The sequence below is a fragment of the Chiloscyllium plagiosum genome, unplaced genomic scaffold (assembly GCF_037043375.1).
Source record: "Chiloscyllium plagiosum isolate Xiang-an unplaced genomic scaffold, Cpla_swu_hap1 HiC_scaffold_43, whole genome shotgun sequence".
In the NCBI taxonomy this organism is placed as follows: domain Eukaryota; kingdom Metazoa; phylum Chordata; class Chondrichthyes; order Orectolobiformes; family Hemiscylliidae; genus Chiloscyllium; species Chiloscyllium plagiosum.
This window is the reverse complement of record NW_028270181.1, coordinates 21,225,229-21,238,992: the sequence shown is the minus strand read 5'-3', so window position 1 is coordinate 21,238,992 and position 13,764 is coordinate 21,225,229. Positions and strand designations below refer to the sequence as shown.

At 43.4% G+C, this 13,764-nt stretch overlaps 1 protein-coding gene across 3 annotated transcripts in view; it reads left to right on the top strand.

The window, feature by feature from the left end:
* Positions 1-13,764, top strand: part of wdfy4 (WDFY family member 4) — a 321,548-nt gene that overhangs the window by 45,703 nt on the left and 262,081 nt on the right. For 2 of the 3 annotated variants that reach the window (XM_043678830.2, XM_087982406.1), the window contains 2 exons: positions 496-597; positions 11,007-11,197. In XM_043678830.2, coding sequence (XP_043534765.2) covers positions 496-597; positions 11,007-11,197 — 293 coding nt within the window. The remainder of the gene's footprint in view (positions 1-495; positions 598-11,006; positions 11,198-13,764) is intronic. The other variant, XM_087982407.1, reaches the window with a different exon arrangement.

The window sequence follows — 13,764 nt, the reverse complement described above, 5'->3', positions numbered from 1 at the left end:
CCTACTTATCACAAACACGGCAGATAAAACTTCTTTCTGTTAGCTCTGCAGAGGGCCACGGGTCCTGTCCTGTTAAAATCTTCAATTTAAGTCACCCTTCTGGGAGGATTGTCTGGCCTTTGTTTTGTTTTGGAAAAAATCGCAAACCCCTCACTGACAATAACCAACACTCACCTGTCTCTATTCAATACAGATTCTGAAAGTAATATTAATAAACCGCTTATCATAAATTCTCTTTTGAATGCTTTCATTTGTTAGTTATAAAGGTATCTGTGATGGGGAACATTGATGACTGGAAAAGCAGTGTTAAGGATTTAATGACAGGCATATGAAGTTTGGGAAAAACATCAGCACAGTGCCAGGAATAATGCAATCAAAATTCGCAAACCTATTCCTGCGATTAATCAGGATCATAACGATTTTGTTAATTTCCAATAAATGCATAAGGGTTGGCTTTGGATTTGGTCATTTTGTTGTTCTTGGTGTTTCCTGCAGGGAACAAGGCACCGTCCAATAAGCAGCAGCACCAGAGGGAAGTCTCGTGCCTGATGTTACAAGTTGTGGCCGTTCTGCTTCAAGGCTCTGTGAAAAACATTGGTGCGTCAATGTGACATTCTTCATTTTGGGGATCCATATTGGAATGGCTGCCCTTTCTGTAGAGCGTTGGCCCCCAGCCAGTGGCACGCACATCCAATGAAAGAATAGTTAATAAAATGCACTGGCTGATAAAATCAGTATACTGGCTGGGGGGGGCCAATGCCCTGCTCATCCCTAATTGCCCTTGAGAAAGTGATGGTCACCTACCTCCTTGGACTGTAGCAGTCCATAACGTGTAGGGAAGCCCACACTGCTGTTAGGAAGAGAGTTCCTGTTTTGGTCCCAATGCCAATGCAGGAATAGCAATGTAGTGGTTTGTGATTTGGATTAGTAGTTTGGAGGTGAACTTGGAAGGTGGTGGTGATCCCATACATCTGCTGCTGTTGCCCTTTTGTGTGGTAAAGATCACAGTTTAGAAAGTGCTGGTGAATGACTCTGGATGAGTTACTGCAGTGCATCTTGTAGACCGTATACACTGCTGCCATGTACATTGAAGAGAGTGAATGTTGAAGGAGACGGATGGGGTGCCAATCAATTCGGCTGTTTTATCCTGGATGATATTGAGCTGCTTGAGTGTTGTTAGAGCTGCATCCATTTGGACAATTAGAAGGTACTCCATAACACTCCTGACTTTTGTTTTACTCTTCCATGGCATGTTGGTTGGGCCAACACTAATTGCCATCGCTAGGGCAGTTAAGAGCTAGCCATATTTCTGTGGGTCTGGAGTCACATGTAGGTCAGACCAGGTAAGGATGTTGGATTTCAATCCTGAAATGACGTTATTGAACCAGATGGTTTTAAAAAAATATATAACAATTTTATTAATGGTTACATGGTCACCATTTGATGAGCTTTTAATTTCAGACTTTTATTGAATAAAAAATTCTGCCATAATGGGATTTAAACCCATGTTTCCCAGAACATTTCTGATTTCTGGAACACTGCAACAATAACATTGCTGTGATGTTTTTACCACCTCTCCCCTGATCTTTGTATCTCTCACTTCCTTTGAAAGGTTCCATAAAAACCTATCATTGTGAACCTTGCCTGTCTCTATCACCTTTGGTTGTTTGATGTCAAACCTTGTTTGTGAATCACTCCTCTGAAACATGGTGGAATGTTTTAAGGCGGCTACATAAGTGCTGCTTTATTCCCCTATCCCAGCTTTTTACCCATAGCCCAGCAAACAAAGCCTCTTCAAGTGCGGCACGGTGGCTCAGTGGTTAGCACTGCTGCCTCACAGCGCCAGGGACCAAGGTTCGATTCCAGCCTCGGACAATTGTCTGTGTGGAGTTTGCACATTTTCCCCGTGTCTGTGTGGGTTTCCTCCGGGTGCTCCAGTTTCCTCCCACAGTCCAAAGATGTGCAGGTTAGGGGAATTGGCCATGCTAAATTGCCCATAGGGTTCAGGAACGTGTAAGTTAGGTGCATTAGTCAGGGGAAATGTAGAGTAATGGGGAATGGATTTGGGTGGGATACTCTTCAGAGGGTCGGTGTGGACTTGTTGGGCCGAAAGGCCAGTTTCCACACTGTAGGGATTCTATATTCTGTTCTTTCTCTATAATCTATGAAATGTTCCTTTATAATCTGCTTCTTCTATCCTCTCGAGTAACATGTTTCAGATCTTGATAGCTCCAGCTGCAGAAATTTCTCCTCATTTTGTCTATCACCCTTTTTCTAATGTTTTGAAATCTACAATCTCTCACTGCTAACACATTTGCCATCAAAAACCTGGTTTTTGTCCCCGCCCTCATTTGTTCCATTGAAATGTATAGCAAGCGTTTTCATGGGAATTTAATATGGAAAAGGGTAAATAAAGTGAGCATTCGTTCGCTAGAGAGTGAGAATGGAGGGTTAATAGCAGATAAGGAAATACCAGATGAAACAAACAAATATTTTGCTCCTGGCTTCGTGAAAAGCATAGATCTAATGGCCGTAAATCAGGGGGTGAAAGGAGGCGAGAAATGTGGTGAAATTACAGTCTCCAGGGAAGTGATACTGAGCGAACTGAGAAGCTGGGGGCTGACAATTCAAGTGGACTTCATCTTTGGGTCTTAAGGGGTAGCTAATGAGGGAGCAGATGTTGGTGTTAATCTTATGTTATTCTCTAGATTCTGGTAAGTTCCACTGGACTGGAAAGTAGCAAATATAATTCCTCTACTCAAGAAGGGAGGGAGACCCCAAATTAGGAAACTATAGGCCAATTAGCTTGACATCAGTTGTGAGAAAGGTAGTAAAATCAATCATTTAAGGAGTCTGCAGCTGGTCACTGGGAAAAACCCAAGGTAATCAGGAATTATCGGTGTGGTTTTGTGAAAGATAAATGGTGGTACTCAACTCATTCAACAGATCTTTGAATAAGTGGCATGTATTGTGGATAAACGGGAACCCATTGATGTACTATACTTGGATTTCCAAAAGGCATCAGGCAACAAAAGGTTAATCTGTAAAGTAGGAGCACATGATCCAAGGGGTGACAAATTAATCTAGATAGAAGATTAAAAACTGAAAGAACTGTGGATTCTGGAAACCAGAAGCACAAACAGAAATTGTTGGCAAAAGCTTGACAGGCCTGGTAGCATTGGTGGAGAGAAATCAGAGTTAATGTTTCAGATCCAGTGACCCTTCCTCAGAACTGATGGTAGCCAGGAAAATGCTGTTTTGGATGCAGAATGCAAGGTGGGGGAAGGGTGGAAGGAGTAAATGGTTGGTAGAGATTGAGTCCAAAGAGAGAAGAACAGTTGGACAAAGGATTGAGAACGATCAGGCTCGGAGAATGAATGGCTACTAATGGGGGCTGTTAGGGGCTAACATTGGGTTGTATATAAGAGCAGACTATGTGATAACAAGTCCAAGTGTGGTTCTAGAAAAGCACAGCTGGCCAGACAGCATCTGAGGAGCAGGAGAATCAACATTTTGAGCATAAGCTCTTCATCAGGAATGAGGGGGTGGCTCAAGGGGACTGAGAGATAAATGGAAAGGGAGTGGGGCTGGAAAGAAAATAGCTAGGAATGGAATAGGTAGATGAAGGTGGGAATGCTGGTGACAGGTCAGAAAGGGGGGGGTGGAGTGGATAGGTGGAAAGAAGATGGACAGGTAGGATAGTTCAAGAGGGCGGTGCTGTTGGAAGGTTGGATCTGGGATAAGGTATGGGGAGGGTAAATGAGGAAACTGGTGAAATCGACATTGATCCCGTGTGGTTGGAGGGTCCCAAGGCGGAAGATGAGGTGTTCTTCCTCCAGGCATTGGGTGGCTAGAGTATGGCAGTGGAGGAGGCCCAGGACTTGCATATCCTTGGCGGAGTTGGACGGGAGTTAGTGTTTGCCCACAGGGCGGTGGGGTTGGTTAGTGCGTGCGTCCCAGAGATGTTGGATCAATGTAGATTTCACCAGTTTCTTCATTTCCTCTCCCCCCCATCATCCCAGATCCACACTTCCAACTCGGCACCACCCTCTTGAACTGTCCTATCTGTCCATCTTCCTTCCCCCGTATCCACTCCACCCTCCTTTCTGTCCTACCGCCATCACCCCCCACCTCCCTCTACCTATCACATTCCCAGCTATCTTGCCCCCCAGCCCCACCCCCCACTTATCTCTCAGCACCCTTGAGTCACCACCTCATTCCTGATGAAGAGCTTATGCTCGAAACATTGACTCTCCAGCTCCTTGGATGCTGCCTGACCGGCTGTGCTTTTCTAGCGCTACACTTCTCGACTCTGATCTTCAGCATCTGCGGTCCTCACTTTTTCCACATGATAACAAGGTCTGGTATGTGAGGTAAGGACATGGGAGAAGCTCAGTCTATATTGATTCCAGAAGGCTGCAGAGTTCCCAAGTGGAAAATGATGTGCAGCACCTGCTGAGCTTTTCCAGCAATTTCTGTTTTTGTTTCTGGAGAGACGATTGGCTGACTGACAGGAAACTGAGTTTATGCATAAATGTGTATTTTTCGGATTGGAATGATGTGGTACATAAGATTGTGCAGGGGCCTGTACTGTGGCCTCAATTTTACAAATTGTATCAATGACTTGGATGAGGGGAGTGAAGGCGCCATCACCAATGACAGAAGGATAGGTGGGGCATTATGTCATGAAGAGGATGTAGGACGTTTCAGACTGATGTAAGTGAGTGGGCAAAAAGCCAGCAGGTGCAGCATAATATGAAAATGAGAACTTGTTCACTTTAGCAGGGAGAATTAAAAAATTGGATTATTTCAATGGAGAATGACTGCAGAATTCCAAGGCATAAGTGATCGAGGTGTTTTCGTGCACAAAAGTTAATGTGCAGGAGCAACAATTACGAAAGCTATTGGAATGATATTCTTTAGTATGAAAGGATCTAAACATTAAAGTAAGAATATCATGCTTAAGTTATACAGGCACCAACGAGACCACATCTTAAATACTGTATTCAGTTTTAGCCACTTTGAACACAATGGCAACTTTTACTAAATTGATACCTGGGGTGGGTGTGATGTTCATTGAGGAAATGTTAAACAGACTGGGCTTGTTTTCACTAGGATTTGATAGTCTAAGGAGTGACTTAAAGTATATAAGATTCTGAATGGGGGCTTTTTGCAGCACAGTGGTAGTGTCCCTACCTCTGAGCCAGCAGGCCCGGGGTTCAAGCCCCGCCTGCTCCAGACATGTCATAATATTTCTGAACAGGCTGATTGAAACCTAGTGAAAATACCTAAAGGGTTATGAATGGTCTTGATAAGGTAGGTCAGTCCAGAACTCACTTATGGACAGATGAGGGAGATTCTTTTTTTCTGACCGTTGGGGAAATTTGGAACTCTGCCTGCCTCGGTCATTAAATATTTTTAGGATGGCAGTAGATAGCTTTTTGTTTGGCAGGGTGAAGGATAGGAGTCGATGGCAATATGGAATTTGAAACACTGAACAGATCAACCATGATTTTATCGAATGGCAGAGGAGACGTGAATTTGAAGAGCTTACTTCTCCCAATTTGCATGTTCGTGTTATTTTGAATAACCGTATTCTCTTCTCTTCCTCTTTTCGTGAGCTTAACTGCATTTGTATCAACCAGAAGAGTGGCTCAATTTTTGTGTTCCCAAGCAACCCATAGATGTATCTCACTGAATGACAACCCAGAATTTAGTCAGGATCACAAACAGTGTAAATTCACAATGTCTCAGAGGGTACATGTCCATGGAAGTTGACCATGGGGTTTATAGAGTCAAAGTCATACAGCACGGAAACAGACCCTTCAGTTCAACCACTGTATGCCGACCATGTTCCCAAACTAAACTAGTCCCACCTACCTGCGCTTGGCCCATATCACTCCATACATGTCACTCACAGGAAATAGAGTCATAGAGATGTACAGTACGTAAACAGACCCTTTGGTTCAACTCGTCCATGCGGACCAGATATCTCAACCTAATCTAGTCCCATTTACTAGCAGTTGACCCATATCCCCCTTAAACCCTTCCTATTCATATACCCATCCAGATGCTTTTTAAATGTTGTAATTGTACTAGCCTCCGCCGCTTCCTTAAGGGGGGGTAGGTATAGGACAGATGTTAGGGGTAGGTTCTTTACTCAGCGAGTCGTGAGTTCATGGAATGCCCTGCCAGTAGCAGTGGTGGACTCTCCCTCATTATGGGCATTTAAGCGGGCATCGGATAGGCATATGGAGGATAGTGGGCTAGTGTAGGTTAGGTGGGCTTGGATCGGCGCAACATCGAGGGCCGAAGGGCCTGTACTGCGCTGTATTCTTCTATGTTCTATGTTCTATGTTCCTCTGGCAGCACCATTCCAGACACGCACCACCCTCTGTGAAAAAGTTGAGCCCTTGGGCCCCTTTTAAATTTTTTCCCTCTCACCCTAAACTTATACCCTCTAGTTTGGACTCCAACACCCAGGGAAAAGACATTGACTATTAACCCTATCCATGCCCCTCATGATTTTATAAACCTCTATAAGGTCATCCCTCAGCCTCCGATGCCCCAGGGAAAACAGCCCCAGCCTATTCAACCTCTCCCCATAGCTCAAATCCTTCAACCCTTGCAACATCCTTGTAAACCTTTTCTGAACCCTTTCAAGTTTCACAACATCCTTCCGATAGGCGGGAGACCAGATTTGCACACAATATTCCAAAAGTGGCCTAACCAATGGCAGCACAATGCTCAGTAGTTAGCACTGCTGCCTCACGTCACCAGGGACCCAGGTTCGATTCCAGCCTTGAGTGACTGTGCAAACTCCACACAGACATTCTCCCCATGTCTGCGTGGGTTTCCTCTGGGTGCACCGGTTTCCTCACACAATCCAAAGATGTACAGCTTAAGTGAATTGGCTATGCTAAATTGCCCATAGTGTTCAGGGATGTGTAGGTTAGGTGCATTAGTCAGGGAAAATGTAGAGTAATAGGGTAGGGGAATGGGTCTGGGTGGGTTACTCTTTGGAGGGTTGGTGTGGACTTGTTGGGCCAAATGGCCTGCTTCCACACTGTAGAAATTCTATGATCAATGTCCTGTATAGCTGCAATATGACCTCCCAAATCCCATATTTAATGCTCTATCCAATAAAGAAAAAGCATACCAAATGCCTCCTTCACTATCCTATCTACCTGCGACTCTACTTTGAAGGAACTGTGAACCTTGACTCCCAAGGTTTCTTTGTTCAGCAACACTCCCCAGGACCTTACCATTAAGTGTATAAGTCCTGCTCTGATTTGTTTTTCTAAAATGCAGCACCTCGCATTTATCTAAATTAAAATCCATCTGCCATTCTTCAGCCCATTGGCCCATTTGATCAAAATCCTGTTGTACTCTGAGGTAACCTTCATCGCTGTCCACTAAGTCTCTGATTTTGGTGTCTGCAAACTTACTAACTATACCTCCTATGTTCACATCCAAATCATTTATATAAATAATGAAAAGCAGTGGATCTAGCACCGATCCTTGTGGGACACCACTGGTCACAGGCCTCCAGTCTGAAAAGCAACCCTCCGTTACCACCCTCTGTCTTCTACCTTCAAGCTAGTTCTGTATCCAAATGGCTAGTTCTCCCTGTCTTCCATGAGATTTAACCTTGCTAACCAGTCTACCATGATGAACTTTGTGAAACGCCTTACTGAAGTCCCTATAGATCAGGTCCACCACTCTGCTCTCATTAATCATCTTCGTTACTTCTTCAAAAAACTTAATCAAGTTTGTGAGACATGATTTCCTTCTCACAAAGCTGTGTTGACTATCCTTAATCAGTCCTTGCCTTTCCAAATACGTGTAAATCCTGTCCCTCAGGACTCCCTCCAACAACTTGCCCACAACTGATGTCAAGCTCGCTGGTCTGCAGTGCCCTGGATTTTCCTTGTCACCTTTCTTAAATAGTGGCACCACGTTAGCCAACCTACAGTCTTCCAGCACTTCACCTGTGACTATTGATGATACAAATATCTCAGCAAGGGGCCCAGCAATCACTTCCCACAGAGTTCCAAGGTACACCTGGTCAGGGCCCGGGGATTTATCCACTTTTATGTGATTTAAGACATCCAGCACCACCACTCCTGTAATATGGACATTTTTCAAGATGGCACCGCCTATATCCCAACGTTCTATATCATCCATATCCTTCATCCACAGTAATCACTGATGCAAAATACACGTTTAGTATTTCTCCCATCTCCTATGGCTCCATACAAAGGCTGCCTTGCGATCGATGAGAGGCCCTATTCTCTCCCTAGTTACGCTTTTGTCCTGAATGTATTTATAAAAACCCTTTAGATTCTCCATAACCCTATTTGCTAAAACTATCTCATGTCCCCCTTTTGCCCTCCTGATTTCCCTCTTAAGTTGACTCCTACTGCCTTTACACTCAATCTCTGCTGTCTATACCTGACATGTGCTTCATTCTTTTTCTTAACCAAAACCTCAATTTCTCCAGTCATCCAGCATTCCCTAAACTCACCAGACTTTCCTTTCATCCTAACAGGAATATACTATCTCTGGGCTCTTGTTATCTCATTTCTGAAGGCTTCCCATTTTCCAGCTGTCCCTTTACCTGCGAACATCTGCCCCCAATCAGCTTTTGAAAGTTCTTGCCTAATGCCCTCAAAATTGGCCTTCCTCCAATTTAACATTTCAACTTTTAGATCTGATCTATCCTTTTCCATCACTATTTTAAAACTAATAGAATTATGGTTGCTGGCCCCAAAGTACTCCCCCACTGACATCTCAGTCACCTGCCCTGCCTTATTTCCCAAGAATAGGTCAAGTTTTGCACCTTCTCTCCAAGGTACATCCACATATCGAACCAGAAAATATTCTTGTACACACTTAACAAATTCTTCTTCATCTAACCCTTCACACTATGGCAGTCCTAGTCCATGTTTGGAAAGTTAAAATCCCCTAACATAATCACCCTATTATTCTCACAGATAACTGAGATCTCTTACAAATTTGTTTCTCAATTTCCCTCTGACTATTGGGGGGTCTATAATACAATCCCAATAAGGAATTCCTTTTTTCTTTCTCCATTCCACCCAAATAACTTCCCTTGATGTATTCCCAGGAATGTCCTCGCTCAGTACAGCCGTAATGCTATCCCTTATCAAAAATGCCTCTTCCCCTCCTCTCTTGCACCACCCCCCCCCCCCCTTTCTATCCTTCCTATAACATTTGTATCCTGGAACATTAAGCTGCCAGTCCTGTCCATCCCTGAGCCATGTTTCTGTAATTGCTATGATATCCCAATCCCATGTTCCTAATCACGCCCTGGGTTCATCTGCCTTCCCTGTTAGGCCTCTTGCATTGAAATAAATGCAGTTTAATTTATCAGACCTACCTTGTTCTCTGCCTGCCCTGACAATTTGACTCACTTCTTTTCCCAACTGTACCAGTCTTGGATTGATCTCTTTCCTCACTAGAGAGTCCCCTATCACAGTCAATTGTTTGGAACCTGATGTACCCCTCATCATATTAGAGCCATTCTCAGTACCTGAAACTTGGCTGTTCATGCTACATTCCCCTGAGAATCCATCACCCCCTACGTTTTCCAAAACAGCATACTTGTTTGAGATGGGGATAGCCACAGGAATCTCTTGCATTACCTGACTATTCCTCCTACCTTTCCTGGAGTCAACCCATCTACCTGGCTGAATCTGCAGCTTTTCTCCCTTTCTATAACTGCCATCCATCCATCACACCCCAAGCTCCCGTAAATTCCTTATTGCCTCTAACTGCCGCTCCAAGTGATCCATGCGATCTGATAGGATTCACAACCAAAGACACTTCCTGCAGGCATTATCATCAGTAGCATGGAAACTCTCCCTAAACTCCAACACGTGACAGGAAGAGCGCATCACTAAATGCCATCTTTGGTCCTTCACAATCTTCAGATCCAGAAAATAGCCCCGTTTTATTGCTGTAAAAAAAAATAGTGCTCCATGTTAACTTAATACTTATGGTTTATATTTTTAAAATTTAATCAAGAGACAGATCTCAATAAAACATATAATCAGGAAAGAATCCACTCTATTCACTATTGTAGATTTATGGCAAGGTTACACTTAAAAATATGGACTTACCTGCTCCTGTGCTGTGAGCTCTCCCATACAGGTTCCTCCAAGGTCAGCTGTGAATTTCACTGTTTGTTAATTTTTCCTACATGCACTCCGATGTCGAGTGATACTTGAACTCTAACACAAAGGCAGTTACTGTGCAGATTCACTGCTGTGTCAGTTAGCAGTGTCGGTTTCTTTCTCTGACCGTGTGGTCACTGCCTTTGTCTGTCCTCCTCCTCTTTAAAATGCCATTGTTATAATTTTTTGTTCCCCAAAGTTCCAGTACAATGCCTCGGTATACCAAACAGTAATTACTGTTCCTGAAATTCGAGGATATCACCTCCAATACCTAAAATACCTCAAAACAGAAGCAGATCTTACAGCCACAATTTTTTTTCCTGTACTCCACCTTCGATTACCCAGAATCCTTAATGTCAAAGTTCTTGTCTTGAAATAAAATGAATTATCCATGGCTCTGTTGGTCTTTCACCAGGTAATATCTCCCCTCTGTGGGCAAGTGATTGACTTTTGCCAGTTGTGTGTGTGTACATTTGGTTCTGATGTAATGTGATGTAATAGTTGCACTCTCATGTGATCTCGCTTTATAGGATAATCACGCAATTGCCACACAATTTAAACTAATTTAAACCATTCAGGTAAGAAAAGTTTCTGTTCGACAAATAACAGTCTAAATTCTTCAATCACGTTAAAGCCAATTTGTGTTGAAGTAACACGAGTTATAGTAGAACTGACTGTACATGTATGTAATTAGCCTGTAACTTTATGGGTTTGTCATTGTAACTACAACCATATCATTAGTGACCTTGCCCTTCATTCTCAAAAGACGCCATGCAAGTCTGACTGACCTTTCCCCTTTCTGTTTAGTGATTCTCCGAGAATATGGGATGGTTCCCTATATCAAGATTTTTCTTGATGACCAGTTCTATCGAAGCCATGCGCTGAGCATCTTGGAGCAGCTATTCATTATGAATGCGGAGGAGTACATGCGAGTAGTCATTGGAGTGTTGTGCTCAGCAACTCAGACGGAATTAGTGCTGAAACTTGACCTTCTGCAGGTATCTCCATTTGAATTTTCCACCTTTGCTTGGATGCAAATGAACAGAATGAGAAAATGCACTGTTTTTCTATCTGCGTCTGACTGAACGTCCCCAGTAATGTGGTAATAAATTTAGGCAACTCTATTTCCTATCCCAGTGGCAACCTTTTAAATGTTGAAACATAGAATGATTAATTTTGCAATGTGAATACACAAATATTTCAGGCAAAGGAAGATGAACTGAGTCTTTTGGATTCTTTGGGTGTTTTCTGATTGTTAACCAGAGTCAAAAAGTATGGCTCTGGAAAAGTACAGCTGGTTGGGTAGCATCTGAGGAGCAGGAGAATCAACGTTTCAAGCATAAGCTCTTCATCAGGAATGTCCTCCCTTTCCTCTCTGATTGCTAACCAGTATGTTTACTCAAAGGGGAAAGATTTGACCAAATTCTAGCAGAATTTAATTACCTCCCCAGAGGTAAGTTTGGATCAAAACAATACTGCATGTCCTGCCCTCAGAGCTTGGTCATATCTTTTCCTGTCATAATTGATGGACCAAAACCCTTTACCGTTTGCTTGAGAGGGCCTCTCATCCTGCTCGAGGGAGTCAGCCTCAGGGGAAGTTGAGGTTCGTAGTTGGGGGAACATCGATTCCACTTGCCCACTGCTTCTTCTAACCTTCCCTTCCCCCATGTCCTAGAGCAGAAAATCCCATTCCAGCCTTGCCTCACCTGCCTGTGCTCAGCTGTGTCCCTTGCTGATTTGGAGCCACTGGTGGGTGCGATACTGGCTAACATTGCTCCTGGCACCGATCGGTCACAATTGTGCATTGACCATTTCTTGTTCACCTGTTGCTGTGAGGGCAGTGAGGTCAGAGGTGGGAAAGCCAGGCTTTTTGTCCTTGAGGTCATTGATCTTGAAGAAAGGCGAAGGTCAAATGCTTACATCACTGATCTTAAAGTGTTGGGCCTAACCCAAAGGAGGTAACAATGGTGTTCTTGACAGCTGGTGAGACCCCTGTCACCAAGGGTTCAATTCTGTAATCTGGGTGAGAAACTCCTGGATCAGTTGGAAGGTTAATCTCACCTCATGCCACTATTGCTTTGTGAATCAATTTGCGATGAAAATCGGGTTGGGTTTAACACTTAACCTTGCACCCAGTCTTCACTAAGCTAAAATTGCCTTCCATTGAGTGGAATGTAGAATGAATATTTCACCTGATCCAGAGGGTCTCCACCAGGCAGAGTGAGTTAAAGTGACCCAGGATTTTGTTGATTCGCATCCAACCTAAGACATAGGAGTAGAAGTACGCTGTTCAGCCCATCGAATGTGTTCCACCATTCATCGAGAACACAGCTAATCAAATTGCCAGGGCCATTGTTATTACACAGAGTTGGTGTGCTCTCTGAGTTGTTCTCACACTTGGTGTGGTTTCAGTTTAGCATGGTTTGGAAGGTAGGGGTGTTCCCAAATAGTGTTGCCTCCATTTTTGTTTGTTTCAATGTGGTTTCTGAACATGCTTCCTCTTCCCTTTTGAACAAATTGCCACTTCTCTCAGGATTGTCCCCTCCACTGCTTCCTGCCCCCACCCCACCCCACTCCCTCACTTGCTCATGGTAAAGTAGAGGGAAGCCCTGAGCAAGAAGGTGGCCAGAGATAAGTCGGAAGAGTTTTTAAGAATTTTATGGCTATGTTTTGTTCAATATGTCTTAGTTTAGCACTTGAGAATATGTGCAGAGTGCAAAACAAGGGATACCTTTACCGTATCAATTCCAACCTTTGTATCAGTCTTTAATAAGGAATCAAAGTTGGAAATAATTAATAGCCTTGAATATAAGCATATAAATTAAATAATAATGGTATCTCCCCAACCCCCCCCCCCCATCCCATTGTTTCAGGAAAGGGGGTATTTGAGTTTTTGTGACATTGCAATGGTTTGCTGGTCTGCCCATTGTGATTTGGGGTGATTGGTGAACAAAGCGACAGTAATTATTAAACCTGTGCAACCTGCAACATACTCATCCAGAGAGCATCGTAAGTGCACACCGTTGAGTGTGTTACTGGAAAAGCACAGCAGGTCAGGCAGCATCCGACGAGCAGGAGAATCGACATTCCGGGCAAGAGCCCTGCATCAGGGCTGTGAATTAGCACACAGGCTGCAGGGTTTAAGATAACCTCAAAGTTTACAGAGGGTAGGTTTTATGATGCCAGCCAGGAGAGCATTGTATGTTTGGGTCTTGAACTAATGAAGACCTGAATGAGGATTTCAGCATCAAATGAACTCAGACAGATGTGACAAATTAGAGCAATGTTTTAGAGACATGGAAATAGGTCCCTGAGTCATGAAAGGCACAATATAAATGCAAAGCCTTGCTTAAAAGTAGGGGTATTACAAATTTTGCAATGAAAATCCAGCTTAAATTGATATTGTTTGTGGCCTACAGTTTGCATTTTCAGTGCAAGTAAATAAACAGCAGATTATAATTTTACACATATAAATATGTATTTATATGATTAAGCTGATTTATTAGCCTAAATCTAGTGAGTGCATCTAATTTTGATGAATTGTGAGGCAGTCATAATATATAAT